General features: G+C 42.9%; 1 protein-coding gene across 10 annotated transcripts in view; it reads left to right on the top strand.

Moving 5' to 3' along the window:
- The window catches only part of ABLIM1 (actin binding LIM protein 1), a 312026-nt gene that overhangs the window by 195408 nt on the left and 101709 nt on the right, over positions 1 to 14909 (top strand). For all 10 annotated transcript variants that reach the window (XM_067709328.1, XM_067709325.1, XM_067709326.1 and 7 more), the window contains exon 4: positions 2553 to 2662. In XM_067709328.1, the coding sequence (XP_067565429.1) occupies positions 2553 to 2662 (110 nt within the window). The remainder of the gene's footprint in view (positions 1 to 2552; positions 2663 to 14909) is intronic.

The raw sequence follows: 14909 nt of genomic DNA on the forward strand, positions 1-14909 counted from the left end.
TTTTTAAATCATAATTTAAAAATTCTGGGTTAATGAGCTGAATTTTTTTCTGTATTTAATCAAAAGCAAAGCTTCCTCTTGACCTCTCCTTTTTCAGGCTGTGGCTCACAGCCTGGTTAAGAGCCTGGACTGGCATTCGGGAGACCTGAGTCCTGGTCCTGCTTCCTGGGCTGATTTGAGACCTATGTGAGCTAACTTTTCCACAGCAGTTGTCTCATCTGTAAGGTGAGAGGCTGTGAACTGCATACAAGTGATTCCCCAAACCTGGATGGTCACTGGAATCCCCTAGGGAGGGTTTCTTTAAAATATCCGTTTCTAGCCTTTCTCCTTCCTAACTCTCATGATAATTTAGTGGTTTCTGAAGGGCCACCAAGGAGGAGGAGACTCAGTCAGGTTGGAGGGCGCTGGCCCAGGTAAACTCCAAGAGGCTTCCTGATCTTGGCCCTGAGAGATCATTGCTTCAAGTTGGTAACGGACAAACATTTATCAGCTGTAGTCCTGTCCCTGCATGTTTGAGCCAGCAGAGAGCTGCCCACTGTTGCTGCTGCTGAATGATGTCAGTTTCCTCTGAGGAGGCCACCTTTACAGTTTACAAATTGCGTTCATGTAGAAATTAATTTAACCCTCTGAGCAATTCTGCGGAGTCAGTCAGGAATTCGTATCCCTACTTATGAGTGACTTTGAGACTCAGAGTGTAAGGGATTTTCCCAGTCCCTCACATCGCAAGGCCAAGATTTGAACTCAGGTGTTCTGACTGTAAATCCAGTTCTCCTATTACAAACATTTGGGCAAATGTCAGGAGGAAGTGAACCCATATGGGCAGAGGACGTAGGGAAATGAAGGGGGGTCATTCATGAAATAACAAAATTCAAAATTCAGAAGACCTGGTCGCATTGTTGAGAACTGGACTCTGGTTTGTCCCATGGTGGATCTGTGTGGGGTTCAAGTTTAAAAATAGAAGCTTAAAAAAAAAAAAAATAGAAGCTTAGATCAGATGCAGGGCCTGGACTAGGGTGAAGCCAGGGAGGCTCCTGGGCGCACAGTTTAAAGGGGTGCTTACTCCTGGGTCATGCAGCACTTCTGACAGCGGGGGCCTCCTTAGATGCTTTGCCTCGGTTGCCTCGCTTCCCTCACCCTGGTCCTGGCCCTGATCAGAGGCAAAGAACCTGAGCTTATTGTGTCTGCGGACTCTTCACCCCCTGAGGGCCTCCTTACAGAGCAGTTTGGAGGCTTGCTTGGTTTTACTTAATAAGTGTGAAGCATAGGCCTGTTGGTATCCACCAGAGTGTGACTTTGATTATTAAAGACAGAGCAAGTTCTGAGTTGGTGGATACCACCTGCACCTGCCTGTGGCTTGGTCTCCCTAGCTGGTCAATCCACACAAGTTGCTTAACCTCTCTGGGCCTTAGCTGAGCAACGGAAAGTAACACGGCACCAGGAGAGAAGAGGAGAGGAGAGACCACCTCAACTCAGCGCTTCTAAAATTTGGCGGTGTGAGAGTTTAAAACTCTCCTTGATGACTGGCAGCAAGCACGTTTGTGGAGTTAAGTCCAAATTTACTATCTGTGCGTGCATTATGGTTAATCAACAACTGTTAGGCGGCCGAAGGGCAACTTAAGGCAGCTGTGAGCGTAAAACATGTCCAGAAGCTTGAATTTGTTCTTAAGAAATTGCTTCTGACTCAGATGTGTGGGGATGTTTGGCTTATGAGTTTCAAATTTCCTGATTGACAGAATCACACATTTGAAAACTCATGATGAAGATCATTGGCAAATTGGTCAGTTGCAAGAAAGTAGGCGTGGAAACTGTCATATGGCTATTAATTAATGACTTTTTTTAAAGCTATCTGCCTGCTGAAGTGGGAGCAGAAGAAACTGATAACGTACCTGAAGAAGGCAATATTTTTGCAACGTGTGCTGTTATTGATGAATATCTAATGTGAAAGGAAAATATCTTTCTGAAAAGAAGCTAATACTAATTTTTAAACAGATATTTATTGCATCTTCGTATTTCTCCAAGTTTATAAGGGACTGGGCCCCTAGCACTGTGAGATATTTAGTTCGCCCATTCAGACGTCCAGGACCAAGTCTAATTCAGCATAATTATCACGTTGGTCCAGGGAACTTAAAGAGTTAATGCTTGACCTGCAACCAGTTCTCTTGGGGAAGGGCCTTAAGCTTGAATAGGAATCCATGGCATTTAAAATATTTCTTCCTGGAGGTGTTTCCATTTGGAAAAGGAAAATTGTACTGTGTGTGCCCTGCTAGGTGACTTGTTGGAACATCCCTCCGCTAATGAGTGGAGGTAAATGGTATCATTTTACTATCCTGTTGCCCGCAGAAGCTGCGCATTCTCCTTTCCTCTCAAAATGAGGCACGTTTGTGTGTTTGTTTGGACTGGATCCAGCTGGCTGGCTGGCTTCAGGCTGCATTTCAAATGGTTTGGCTCCTCTTCGAAGCAGTGAATTGGCACCGGAGGCCAGCCAAGCAGGGGTGAGGAAGAGGAATGAAATTGCTGCAGTAACCTTGAGGGCAATGTCTTTCTGTCTCCAGGCGCCCGTTTCCACCCGGTGACCGAGTCACGTTCAATGGGAGAGACTGCCTTTGCCAACTGTGTGCACAGCCGATGTCTTCCAGCCCTAAAGAAGCCTCCTGCTCTGGCAGTAAGTGCCCCAGCCACCTGTTGACATGAATTCCTTCATTCCTCAAAGGTAGCTTAGGCAGGTACCTTCCTTTTTGAGAAACTCCGGTAGCCGGAGCCAAGAGTAGGCCTATATCTAAGGCGTTTTCAATTGTAAAACGTGATGCGTGGAGAAACCTTCACTAAAACCCATGCAGTGAGAAGCATCTCCCTTATTTCAAAAGGACAGAAGTAGAATTGGACATCACACTGTGTATTTTGATAGTAAATGAAGGAAAAAGAATTATAAACTATTACATCAGAAACGCCCCTCTCTGGTCATGGAGGTTAAGCTGTGAGAGCGTTTGGTGGTGATGTGATTGATGTCTCTGTGTATTAGAAAAGCTATCCCCGCAGTGCCTTCGGCAAATGTGGTGGTTATTATTTACTCTTAAATAATTCTTTATCACCCTTAAGTATTCTTTATTCACCTGGAGGATTTCTGACATTTTTTCACTAAACAGATAATTTGCTGAGCACGTACAATGTGTGTGTCACTCACACTAGAGATACAGGCGTGGACAGAACATACTCAGAATCCTCAGGAAGCTTCTTTTTTAGTAGGAGCAGGTAGACAATGAATGCATGTACAAAAATATCTAATACGTGAAGAAAATTAAAGTAGGAAGAAAAAGCAGGTCAATGGGTCTGTGTTTGTATGGGGCAATCAGGGAGACCACTCTTAAAAAGTGTCACCCAAGACGAGATCGGAAGGAAGTATGGGACAAGCTATCCATACATCATGGGATTGGTAATTCTTGATGACAAGGCTTGTCTGACCTGTATAAATCCAAAGAAAACCAACTTCCTTCCAAATAAAAATAGTGGCAAATTGCAGTATTTCTTGTAGTAAATAACATTGGGTAGGTCAGTTCACTCTGAAGTGAGAGGGATTCTGAACTCAGGACAGCAAGCAAGGAAGCTCTCCTTCCCTCTGTTTCCTGGGGCTTTAGGACATGGACTAGATAGAGGTTTGCCTCGGTTTCTGTGTATTGTGCCCATCCTCAGAGAACAAATGCCTTTAAACCCTGCCAGCCTCAGCACATAAGAATGAGATAAGCCCCTTCTGCTCCGGAGGAATTTCTTGTAATTTTTAACAGCACTTCCAAATCCTCCTGTTAAAGTAGAAGAGTTATACCTGTTAAAAATAAGAATGTTATGACCAAACGTATTTACATAGAAATTGGATTTTGACCATTGGGAGAAAAGAAGAAAATAAATGTGTTAGTGCATCTTATTCAACACACATGATCAGATCCTTAGCATGTGGATTTATATGCCCTACTAATAAATAACAGCAGCCTGGGTAGGATAAGGGCTACAAAACAGGACACTATCCAAGACCCCTAATATGGTTTCAAGTCCCTCCCTGTGCTTACCTACTCTGCCCCCTGCAGGTCATTGGGAAGGTGACCTAGGTTGAGAATAGGTACCCCTTGCTTGAGAGGGCTTGCTTTGAAAGTATGTTACCAAAAAACTTTGCAGGAATTCTTCAGTCTAGTTAAGAAAAAGAGGATGTTATGAGTCCCAGGATAGGATGACAATCTATAACAGAAGATCATGTCCATAGGCCTATTATAGGACTGGCTGCATCCTCAAATTCAGTGGAGTCCTTTAGTCCAACTATCTTTCTTGATAGGTGAGGATATTGCAGCCCATGAGGATATTCAAGGTCACACAAGCTATCCACTAATAAGGTAGGGTTAGAGGCAGGGCTTCTGACTGCGAGTTTGGGGCTGTATTTTTGTTTCATCTAATGCTCCTCATTGGTTGGTTTAAGAAACAGAAGGAGGATATTTTTAAAGGCTTCCAGTCCTCTTCCTCCATGTAATTTGGAAGCATATTTCCTAATCATAGCTCCACCAAAATGGTTATTCCAATTTTTATTAAACATTGTTTTGCTTTATCTATATTTTCTTTTTCTATATGACATAGTTGTTATGCACATAAAAAAGAAATTAAAATTCTAAGTATAAAAATGTATCAGACTCAAATTCATTACATTTCTAATGCTAGATTTAACAGTTATTGCGTGTGTGCAAATTGTTGGACCAAATCGTATTTTCTCCTTTGCTCCCAATGGATGAAATCCCTTTTCTCTGTGCAATTGCTTTGGTCAGAACATTTTTATTTTCAACAAGTACTTGTCTGTTTAGATAAGTACTCAAATAGCATTTCTGGGGCGCGTGGGTGTGGGTGTCTGTCAAAAAGAGAGCTCTTATATATGGATACACACATGCAAAGTACCCAAAGGAGGCAGGCACACAAGTACAAGAGCAAGTGAATTTTCAGCAAGTTTCTGAAATTCGTTGGCGCATAATTAGAAAACACTTGGTTATTCTTTGTAATTCTTTAAGAAATGCCCTATATTTTAAAACTATACTGATGTTACTTTGATTCTTATTTTTTAAAAAATAATGTAACTTGGCAAAGCTTCCTAAAGAAAGGCAAATCATGAAACTTTTCTTTGCTAATGTTCACAGTGTTGGTGACATAGATCAGAGAGCCAAGGTCCTCTCTTTCCTTTGAAATGTTCTTTCACAAATGAGTTTGCTCTTCTGAACCGAAATTTTATTTCACGTTCTGTGGCTGGTTTTCCATAATCACTGAATAGGAGGTGAAGACAGTGTGAGAGGGAGAGAAGAAGTGAAGAGTGGCCAATGGAAGCAAGTCAATGATGTGATGAGAATTAACACAAAATAGGCTCTGTTAGAGCTTACTCAGTAGAGGTGCAATTTCAGCTACTCAGGGGCCACCATGTCTGTGTTGCTCTAATTTAGGGAGACGTCCCAGTGGAGTGCCTGTGATGTCTTGGGTACTCTGCTTGGCGCTTTCTTCCACATTACAGTAACTCTTCTCACCTTTATTTTATTTTCTTCTTAAAACATTTGCACAGTACTCACTGTGATCAGGCACTGTGTAGCTGGTGTACAAATTTTAACTCATTTAATCCTCAAAACCACCCTATAGGTTGGTACTAAAACTATCCCCTTTTCACAGATGAAGAAACAAAGGGCCATAGATGTTAAATTATTTGCCCAAGGTTACACAGTGGTAGAGTCGGGATACAAACCCAGGCTCCAGATGCCATGTTACTGTCCCGGATATTTATTGCATAATGTAGGTATCACTCTCTGATTTCCAAAGATGCGGGGTGCTGAGCCTTGGAGCGGTGACCTGACTTGTCTGCGGATTTACTCGAGTGTCTGCCTGCAAGGGCTGTGTGCTTTCTATGCGCCACAGTTGCCTCCCTGGTGTAGCAAGGTTTGGTGAATAGAAACCGTCAGGAAGTTATTCATAGAAACAAACTACTTCAATTAAAGATTATTGCCCTTGAATTAGTAAAAACTGTTGCTGCACCCAGTCTAATGCAATTTGAATTCAATAAGCAACAAACATTATATAGCATGGAGATAATAGTAAACATTGCCTCACAGGGTTACAATGAACATCAATTAAACTGCTTTTATAATTGATAAAAAAAAATCAATTGCCCATGTCTAGCTGATTCATTCTTTAGAAATAAAAATGTATGTCCAGAAAACATGATGCTCTCCCAGAAGTTTACTGACACTCCTTTAAGGCCTAACTTCACTCCATTCCATGTATCTGCCAGTAATTGAGGGACTGGTTCTTGTGGCGTAAGGAGCCACGTGAGGGGGAGTCTGTGTGTGACAACCTAGAGGGCAGGGAATCGGCTTTGGATGTTGCTTCCTGCACGGCTCTGGTCTATTTCAGGCATCTGAACAGAAGTGGGTTGCTGTCTACGATCACCCTTTCCATTTCAAAGGGTGTCTGACTAGTGTCTGATTGTGTGTGGGTTTGGCAGATTGATGCGATGAACACCCCCCACACACATATACATCCAAACCCATCTTCCTCTCCTTTACCCCCTCTGTACAGCATTGCCATTGTTCCAACTGCAATTGGAACTCCTAACGTATTGGGGCAAATGCTCTGCTTGGACTGAATTTAAATCATTTCAGATAAACAGTCCTGTGCATGTTTTCAAAGGGGAGGAAGAATTTTTCAATTATTTTACTTTTCTATTTGGTGCAATAGCTTTTAATAGTTGCAAGATGTTTTTTTTTTTTTTTATCTATGTTCTCTCTCAAAAAAACATTTGCAGGTTGAGTGGGATTGTCTGCTGAGGCCCCTACAATAGGTGGAGTGGTGACGATCTGATGCTGGCATCTGACTGCCTGGGGCAGGCTCTGGCTCTAGCCATCTCCTGACCTCTCCATCCTCCAGGTCCTCTTCCGTAAAATGGGATGGCAATAGGTACCTACCTCGTAGGATTAAATAAGTAAATAGATAAAAGTACTGACTACTTATAAAACAAAAACTTACTGTTCACGCATTGACTTCTGAATTTTTGGGTAGGACAATCTTTGCTTTTTGTGACTGTGCGTTTTTCACTCTGCCGTTCACGGTGGCTGTCTTTTCTGTTCATTTGATATTTCCACCAATATGTAAAACCATTGAAGGCAGGAACACATGCACACATACAACCCATGGACTGTTGGGTTTTGACTCATGGTGACGGGTTTTGCGGAAGGGCTCCAAAACAGATCAGCCCCACCTTCTTGAGACACTTTCTTCCAGTAGGATAGGATGGCAGAGGAGGCTTGGCAGGCTTCTGCTAAAGAGTGTGGGTTCTGGACAGGTTGATGGCTGGTTTTTATCCCAGTTCTACCACATACAGGCTGTGTGGCCTTGAGAACTCAATCTCTGCCAGCGTTTCTTTGCCTATAAAATAGGAAACAATAATAGTTCCTTTCTTGGGCTTCCCTCGTGGTGCAATGGTTGGGAATCCGCCTGCCAGTGCAGGGGACATGGGTTCGAGCCCTGGTCCGGGAGTATCCCACATGCCGCAGAGCGGCTGGGCCCGTGTGCCATGACTACTGAGCCCGTGTGCCACAACTACTGAAGCCCATGCTCCGCGACAAGAGAAGCCACCACAATGAGGAGCCCACACACAGCAATGGGGACCCAAGGCAGCCAAAAATAAATAAATGAAATTGAAACAAATAATAATAGTTCCTTTCTCATTGGGTTGTTCTGGGGTCATATAAGTAAAGTACTTAAAAGATTCATGATACCTAATAAGCTCATCCAAATGTTAACCATTGTTCTTTAAGGAAGTTACAAGACTAGAACTTGAGCTTAGAGATAACTCAGAATCAGAAAGGAACAGAAGAGAGCGTAGCATGCTGGTTTCAAATGTGGGCTCTACCTTTCAGAGGGCTTGGGTTTCACTCCTGGTCCTGCTTCTTCCTAGCCATGAAGTCATGGACAACCTATTGGATGTCTCAGAACCTTCATGCTCTCATCTGAAAATCGGAAGATAGCTACTCCCAAGGGTTGTTACGGGAATTAAATAAGATACTACTACGTGGGAGGACAGTCTAAATGTGGGGAGGGTACTTGTAAAAACAGCACAGGGGGAACCCAGACAGAGCAAAGGCTTTGTTCTTCCACGTCCTGAGAAGAAAATCTGGAAAGTTAGAGCAAGGGCGCCAGGTCTCTGGAGGCTTTGAGGGGTTTGGCAATGTGGAGCTTGGCTTAACCTGGAGGACAACCAGATGAAAACAATGTTCTAGAAAGATTAAGGTGGTAATGGCAATGGTGGTGTGCAAAATCAGTGATTTGACATCAGTGATCAGAGCTGGGGATACCATTGGTTGTGGGTACAGGTAATGGCCGTGAGAAAAGGTGAGGAAGATGAATGAAAGGACTAAGTCAAAGAAAGATATGGATGTCATTCATTCATTCAATGAGCATTTCTTTGAGCACCTACTGTGTTCCTGGCACCAGCCAAATTCTTTACTGCACAGTTATCATCATGTATTACGGTGATACATCTGTCACAATTAAAAAACCAACATTGGTACATAACCTGTTGCATTTTAATTGTTTAAATGTGTGCCCACCTCCACCACCAAGTTCATGAACTCATTAAAGATAAGGACCCTGCTGTCTTTCTCTCTTACACAAGGTCTAGCACATAAAGCCCTAGATAAACACTCCAGGAATTGAATCAAAGCCATCTTTATCTCTAAACAGAGCTAATAACAATCTTCTCTTTTTAAATGGGTTTAAGTGTTCATTGTAAAACAATACAAATTTTACAGAAAAGTACAAAGAAGGAGATGAAAATCGCCCGAAATCCCATCACAATGAGATTACCTCTGTTAACATGTTGGTGGATATGCTTCTGGATTTTGCTCTAAGTGCTATAGACACATGTACAACTTCGCATAAATTCTTCCCATAGCATTTTGGTCATGTGTCTTCTCATCAAACATCATTTGTTCTTTTGAGTGTCACACAAAAGATTGAAAGCTTTGAATTTGCTTAGGCTCCCTGGCTACAGGGCCAGCTCACAGGTGTCCCGGCCAAAGCTGTGCTTTGCACTTCTATTGTGACAGTTATTACCACATAGCTCCCCTAGCTCTTTGCATCTTTTTCTCTCCAACCAGACTATGAGCTACCTAATGACAAGCTCTTTTATTTATTTTTTCCCTAAGAATAGCACTGTGCACACAGCAAGTACATGAATGTTCATTTAGTGGGTAAATTGATGCCATCCCAGGAGAGCCTTTCAGGTAATAAATCTCAGCTCCCAGGTCTGGAATGTTGAGTTCTGAATACTACTTGAATGACGATGGTGACAATGGCTTTTGTGGTTTTGTATAATTACATAGTACAGCTTGGGTGCATGAGGGCAAGGTGTACCGGCATGTTTAAATGTTCATTTTCTCATCTTATTTACAAGTCTTTCCTCTTATTTAATAAAAGGGGAAGGAGCTATTGCTTTAGAGAATTCGGCTGATGACAGCATCACAAGGTTTTTTTGATTTGGGGTTTTTTTTTTCAGTAGAAGTGTCAGGGAATGTATTTCCCAACTTTGAGTGTGAGGTTAGAGAGGCCTCACCTGTCTGGGCACTTAGGGTGCCAGCCCCTGGCCTGGAAGGACAGGGTCTAACCTGACATGGCAGTTCCAGTATTGCTCTACTGGGTATGGATTAGACTGTTGAGAGACTTTGGAATTGACATAGTAGCCAAAGATTCATTGCGGGAGGACAAGGTATGTTGCAAAAAGGAATTTAGATTTTTCAGACTGAAACCTGTTACAATTATGAGTCAGACATAAAGATCCCAGAGTGACATATCTTTTCACTTAACCAGAACCTGGATTATCTCGGTTGCAAGAAAGGAAGAAAAGTTCCCGCCTTATAGGGAATGGGTCCAACTAAGGGGCAAAAAGGGAAAATGGGTACAAAAAGATATTTCAGTGGTTGGCAAGTTAATGGTATTTTGTTCTTTGCTGTTTTCATTTCACTAGGTACGTCTTTTATGTAATAAGACCCGCACCTTCTGACAACTTATCAGTAAAACTAGAATTTTAATGATTGGAAGCGTGGTTATTCCCCAGTTTAATTTTTCAGCAGCAGTAAAGACTTAGCTGTTCAAAGGACTGCTGTGTATGTCTATAGTTGTATATTCCTATAGACTGTCCTCAGAGGGATACTGAGAAATTACTCTTAGTGCTTATCTCCAGAAGAAAGGAAGCAGTAGCAGGGAGATAGGGAAGGAAAGGAATTATTTTTACTACATGAAAAAAAAAGTTTAACTATGTGTATGTATTACCTATTTAAAACCAAAGCACATCAAAAATAAAAATAATGTTAAATTTAAAAAAAGGGACTTCCCTGGTGGTGCAGTGGTTAAGAATCCACCTGCCAATGCAGGGGACATGGGCTCGAGTCCTGGTCCGGGAGGATCCCACATGCTGTGGAGCAGCTAAGCCCGTACGCCACAACTACTGAGCCTGCGCTCTACAGCCTGTGAGCCACAGCTACTGAGCCCGTGTGCCACAACTACTGAAGCCCACACGCCTAGAGCCCGTGCTCTGCAACAAGAGAAGCCACCACAATGAGATGCCCACGTAGCGCAACGAAGAGTAGCCCCTGCTCGCTGCAACTAGAGAAAGCCCATGCGTAGCAACGAAGACCCAGTGCAGCCAAAAATAAATAATATAAATAAAAATAAATTTATAAAAAATATAAGTAAATAAATAAAAGGCCCATTCCAGACTGAAGTCTCACTGCAGTTTGCCCTTGCTGTGACCTTCAGTTGTGTATGTATTAAGTGACTGGTCACATGAGGAAAGTACTGAAACTGACATTCTACCCTTTCTTTTCTTCTTTCTATCTTTGGAATAGAGTCAATGAGCTGATATTGGCTAATGAGTACTGGATCTGAGAAACTGACGTAAAACTCAAGTATGATTTCCTCTTTGGTAAGAGCCCAGTTTGCTGGGTGACCATAGCCAGTTAAAGATTTATCATGAAATTCCTCACCAGGTTAAAGTTTACAACTTAATTAAGGAAATCAGTATAAGGGCAAACCTTCTTGGTACAGATTTTTCTGACTGAAATTCACATAACATAAAATTAACCATTTTAAAGTGAATGTTTAAGTACAGTCACAACATTGTCCAACCACCACTTCTATTTCCAAAACATTTTCATCACCCCCAAAGAAAACTCTGTACCCATTAAACAGTTACTCCCAGTTCACCCCTTCTCCCTGCCCCTAGGAACTACCAATCTGCTTTCTGTTTCTGTGTATTCACCTATTTTGGACATTGCACATAAATGACATCATACAAGTGTGGCCTTTTGTTTCTGGCTTCTTCCACTTAGCATAATGTTTTCAAGCTCATCCATGTCATAGCATGTGTCAGAATTCCTTCCATTCAACTCCTGCTTAATAGATTCATAACCAATTAATGGAGAGGAAAGGCAAGCAATCTGGCTCCTTTTAATAAAATTTCCTGTTCAGATCCTGATCATGAATATGAGTAAAAACATACCCAATGCTAATTAAAAGAGGGGGCTTCTTGACCTTGAGAATTCGTAATACTCCTATCGGAATTCTGTGAGCACTGGCTCAGGGGTTAGAATTGGAAGTTTCAGATGTGTAAATGGTCTGTATTTATAAAAATTATGACCAAAGCTATAAGTATATATGATACACACTTTAAAAGAAGGACAGATGGGATTGACTGCCAAATATTAGATAATAGAGGGCTCAGAAGATGACTGTTCCTGGTCCTGCCTACAGCTTTCCTGATGAGGCTGATAATCTGCTGCTGCTATGGCCCATGAAAACTTGTTTGTTGTGCAGTATTGTTTTCCCAAGACAACAAGAACCTTCACCTAAAATAGCAGGTCAGAGGCTGCTCTGGCTTGTGATGTTTCCATCATGGCCGTCAAGATAGCAAAGGGAGCAGCTAACCTAGGCAAGGACATGGTGATTGTGCAAAGTCTGGTTCAAGATTACATATTCAGGCAGCCCATAACCTTTTAAAATAATTCTGCATCATTTTTAGTGAATTTAGATATAAATTATTGAGAGCCATAAGATGGCAAATACACTGCACCTATTTGAATATAAATAAATATAAATGTTCCAATTCCCCTCAGCCCCAGCTAGTATTTGTCTCGTGACCCCATGTATTGCTTTCTGGCAAATGGCAGCGTAGAATTTCAGAAGTTAAAAAGTACTTAAAAAACTAATTCTTGAAAAGTGCTTAGCCTAACACATTTGCATTTTGCCCTCTATCTGTCTTTTCTTTTGGTGACCTCATACCCATGGAATTTGCCATGACATGCTAGAAAAGAAAATTGCAGACTCATGTCAGTAACTCGACACGGATTGTGGCCAGTCAGTAGTTGTCAACTCAGATGTCTGGTTGGAACTTGACAACACTGAGCAGCACAGCTGAAGATCAGACATTCAACGGTGTACACTTGCTAGATGGACGCTCTTATCGCTACTAAATGATGTGGCCTTTTTAGTCAAGGAAGGGTTTTCAAATACCCAAACCCCAAACCCCTTATACCTTAATGATGTTAAAACTGTAAGCCAAGTCTTATTAAAAAAAAAAAAATAGGGCTTCCCTGGTGGTGCAGTGGTTGAGAGTCTGCCTGCCGATGCAGGGGACACGGGTTTGTGCCCCGGTCCGGGAAGATCCCACGTGCCGCGGAGTGGCTGGGCCCGTGAGCCATGGCCGCTGAGCCTGCGCGTCCAGAGCCTGTGCTCCACAACGGGAGAGGCCATAGCAGTGAGAGGCCCGCAAAAAAAAAAAAAGAAAAAAATAGCATAGGGAATGTCTGGATTTTTTTAAATTGATGGGTTACAGATTCAAGGGCCTACAAAAAAGGGCCAGGCTGGTAACATAGGTGCATATGCTCAGTTCAAGCGTGAAAACAGGTGGCAGTGGACATTTAGACCCTAGGGAGGGATGCGAACCTTAGCAAACTGAAAACATCTGTCCTGTCTAGGGTGGGCAGCCACTACGTGCCTCCCACAGTTATTCACACAGAGGAATCCACGTGCCAGAGGCTGATCAGATGTGTTGAAAGCTTGTGTCAAAGGCGGCTTGTTGACCTCACAGAATCTGACCCATGTTCAGGTCACACTTCTCTCGTCTCCACTTTCTCTCCTTTGGGTAGAACAGCTGTTCTCCGGTATTCTGCATTCACCATTTTATTACACAAGGTCAGGGAAATCCACATCCTGTGGGAGACGTTGAATGACAAGATATGATGTCATTAAATTCAGGATTCAAGTTAGCCAAACCCTGGAGCTTAAATTGGGGGGTTTTGTTTGTTTGTTGTCCTTAAAGCTCCTTGTATTGACACCTGGCCAGGGATAAAGTGCCTCTAGTTAACTGTCTATTAAAAGGATGCCACTTGAATATTTTATAAGGTCTCCAAAATCTTATTCTACTTTCTATTAATAACAACCTATGTCTGTTTTCAGTATTTGTTGCTTTGTTTGCCTGGTGTGTCTTCTTTCTGCTGAAATAGATGTGTCTGGGACAGATCTTGTAGGCTTTTTTAAAATTTTTTCTTTCCTTCTGCCACATCTCCTAGGCTAGAATGAGGAAAACTCAAAGTTGATGACTAATGATGTGCAGTTTTTGACATGGAGTGGTGTCTCAGACACATTGTTCCTTTCTAAGAATGTGTACATTCAACATGCAAAAGGTATATATAACATGCATCCATAATAGATTTAAATTAACAACAACAAAACACCCGGCTCGCTACTGTTCGTTCCCAGAAGGCGGTGAGGTGTCTTATGGAGAAAATATGTGTGCGGCAAAAGCTTCCTTCAGGTATGAGTTATAGTGCTGTTGGTTATGAGTTCAGTGTGAAAGACTCAACAGTATATAGTAAGTGAAGTGTCTTGAAACAGAAACAAACAAACAAAAACCCTGTATCTGAAATGATTTCGTGTCTATTTTTCATCCACATGTATAGCCATGAACTTACGTGCTAATCTCGGTTGATGACAACTAGAGTTTCTTTTTTTATTCTCTCTTTTTTTTTTTTTTTTTTGCGGTACGCGGGCCTCTCACTGTTGTGGCCTCTCCCGTTGTGGAACACAGGCTCCAGACGCGCAGGCTCAGCGGCCATGGCTCACGGGCCCAGCCGCTCCGCGGCACATGGGATCTTCCTGGACCGGGGCATGAACCCGCGTCCCATGCATCGGCAGGCGGACCCCCAACCACTGCACCAACAGGGAAGCCCTAGGGAGAATTTTTAATAGGACCCATTTTGAGTTCCTTGACAAAAGTGTGCAATTTCTGGCTAACCTGTTTCAACAAACCCCCTCCATCCTCCCCAGCCTCAGGTCTGCTCCTCATAAGCTCTTACTAATGCCTGGCAGGCAGCTTTCTCAGGTGGGTTCATTCAAGATGCTTGGGCGTGGGTACCAGCCACAGGACACAAGTGCATCCCCGGTGAGCCAGATGGTGGCCATGCACACCTCTCCTACTTCTGCCTTCTCCTTAGCCTGCCATCAAGAGGAGGGGCTCCAGCCGGCTTCCTGCCTTCCAAATCTTCCAGACTTAGCAGGCTCCAGACTTTTTGTTCATGAACGCTACCAAGCTCCAGGACAGTCCAGTCAATTTGTCCCAAGAACTCTTAACATCAAGCTTCTCATGGATCCACAGGAGCACCAGGGCCTGAGCGTCCCCACTCAGTAAACATGTAGGTGGGGAGTGGGGGGCTGGTCCCCCCGCTCTCCCAGGGTCCTCTAATCCCTCTCACAGCAGAGGGGAGGGAACACCCCATTCCTGCTGTGTGGACAGCTCCCTGCCCACTCTCCTCTATGCCTCTGTGAATTTCTGATTTCAGAGGTAGGGAGGC

This window comes from Pseudorca crassidens, chromosome 16, assembly GCF_039906515.1.
Source record: "Pseudorca crassidens isolate mPseCra1 chromosome 16, mPseCra1.hap1, whole genome shotgun sequence".
Taxonomy (NCBI): Eukaryota; Metazoa; Chordata; class Mammalia; order Artiodactyla; family Delphinidae; genus Pseudorca; species Pseudorca crassidens.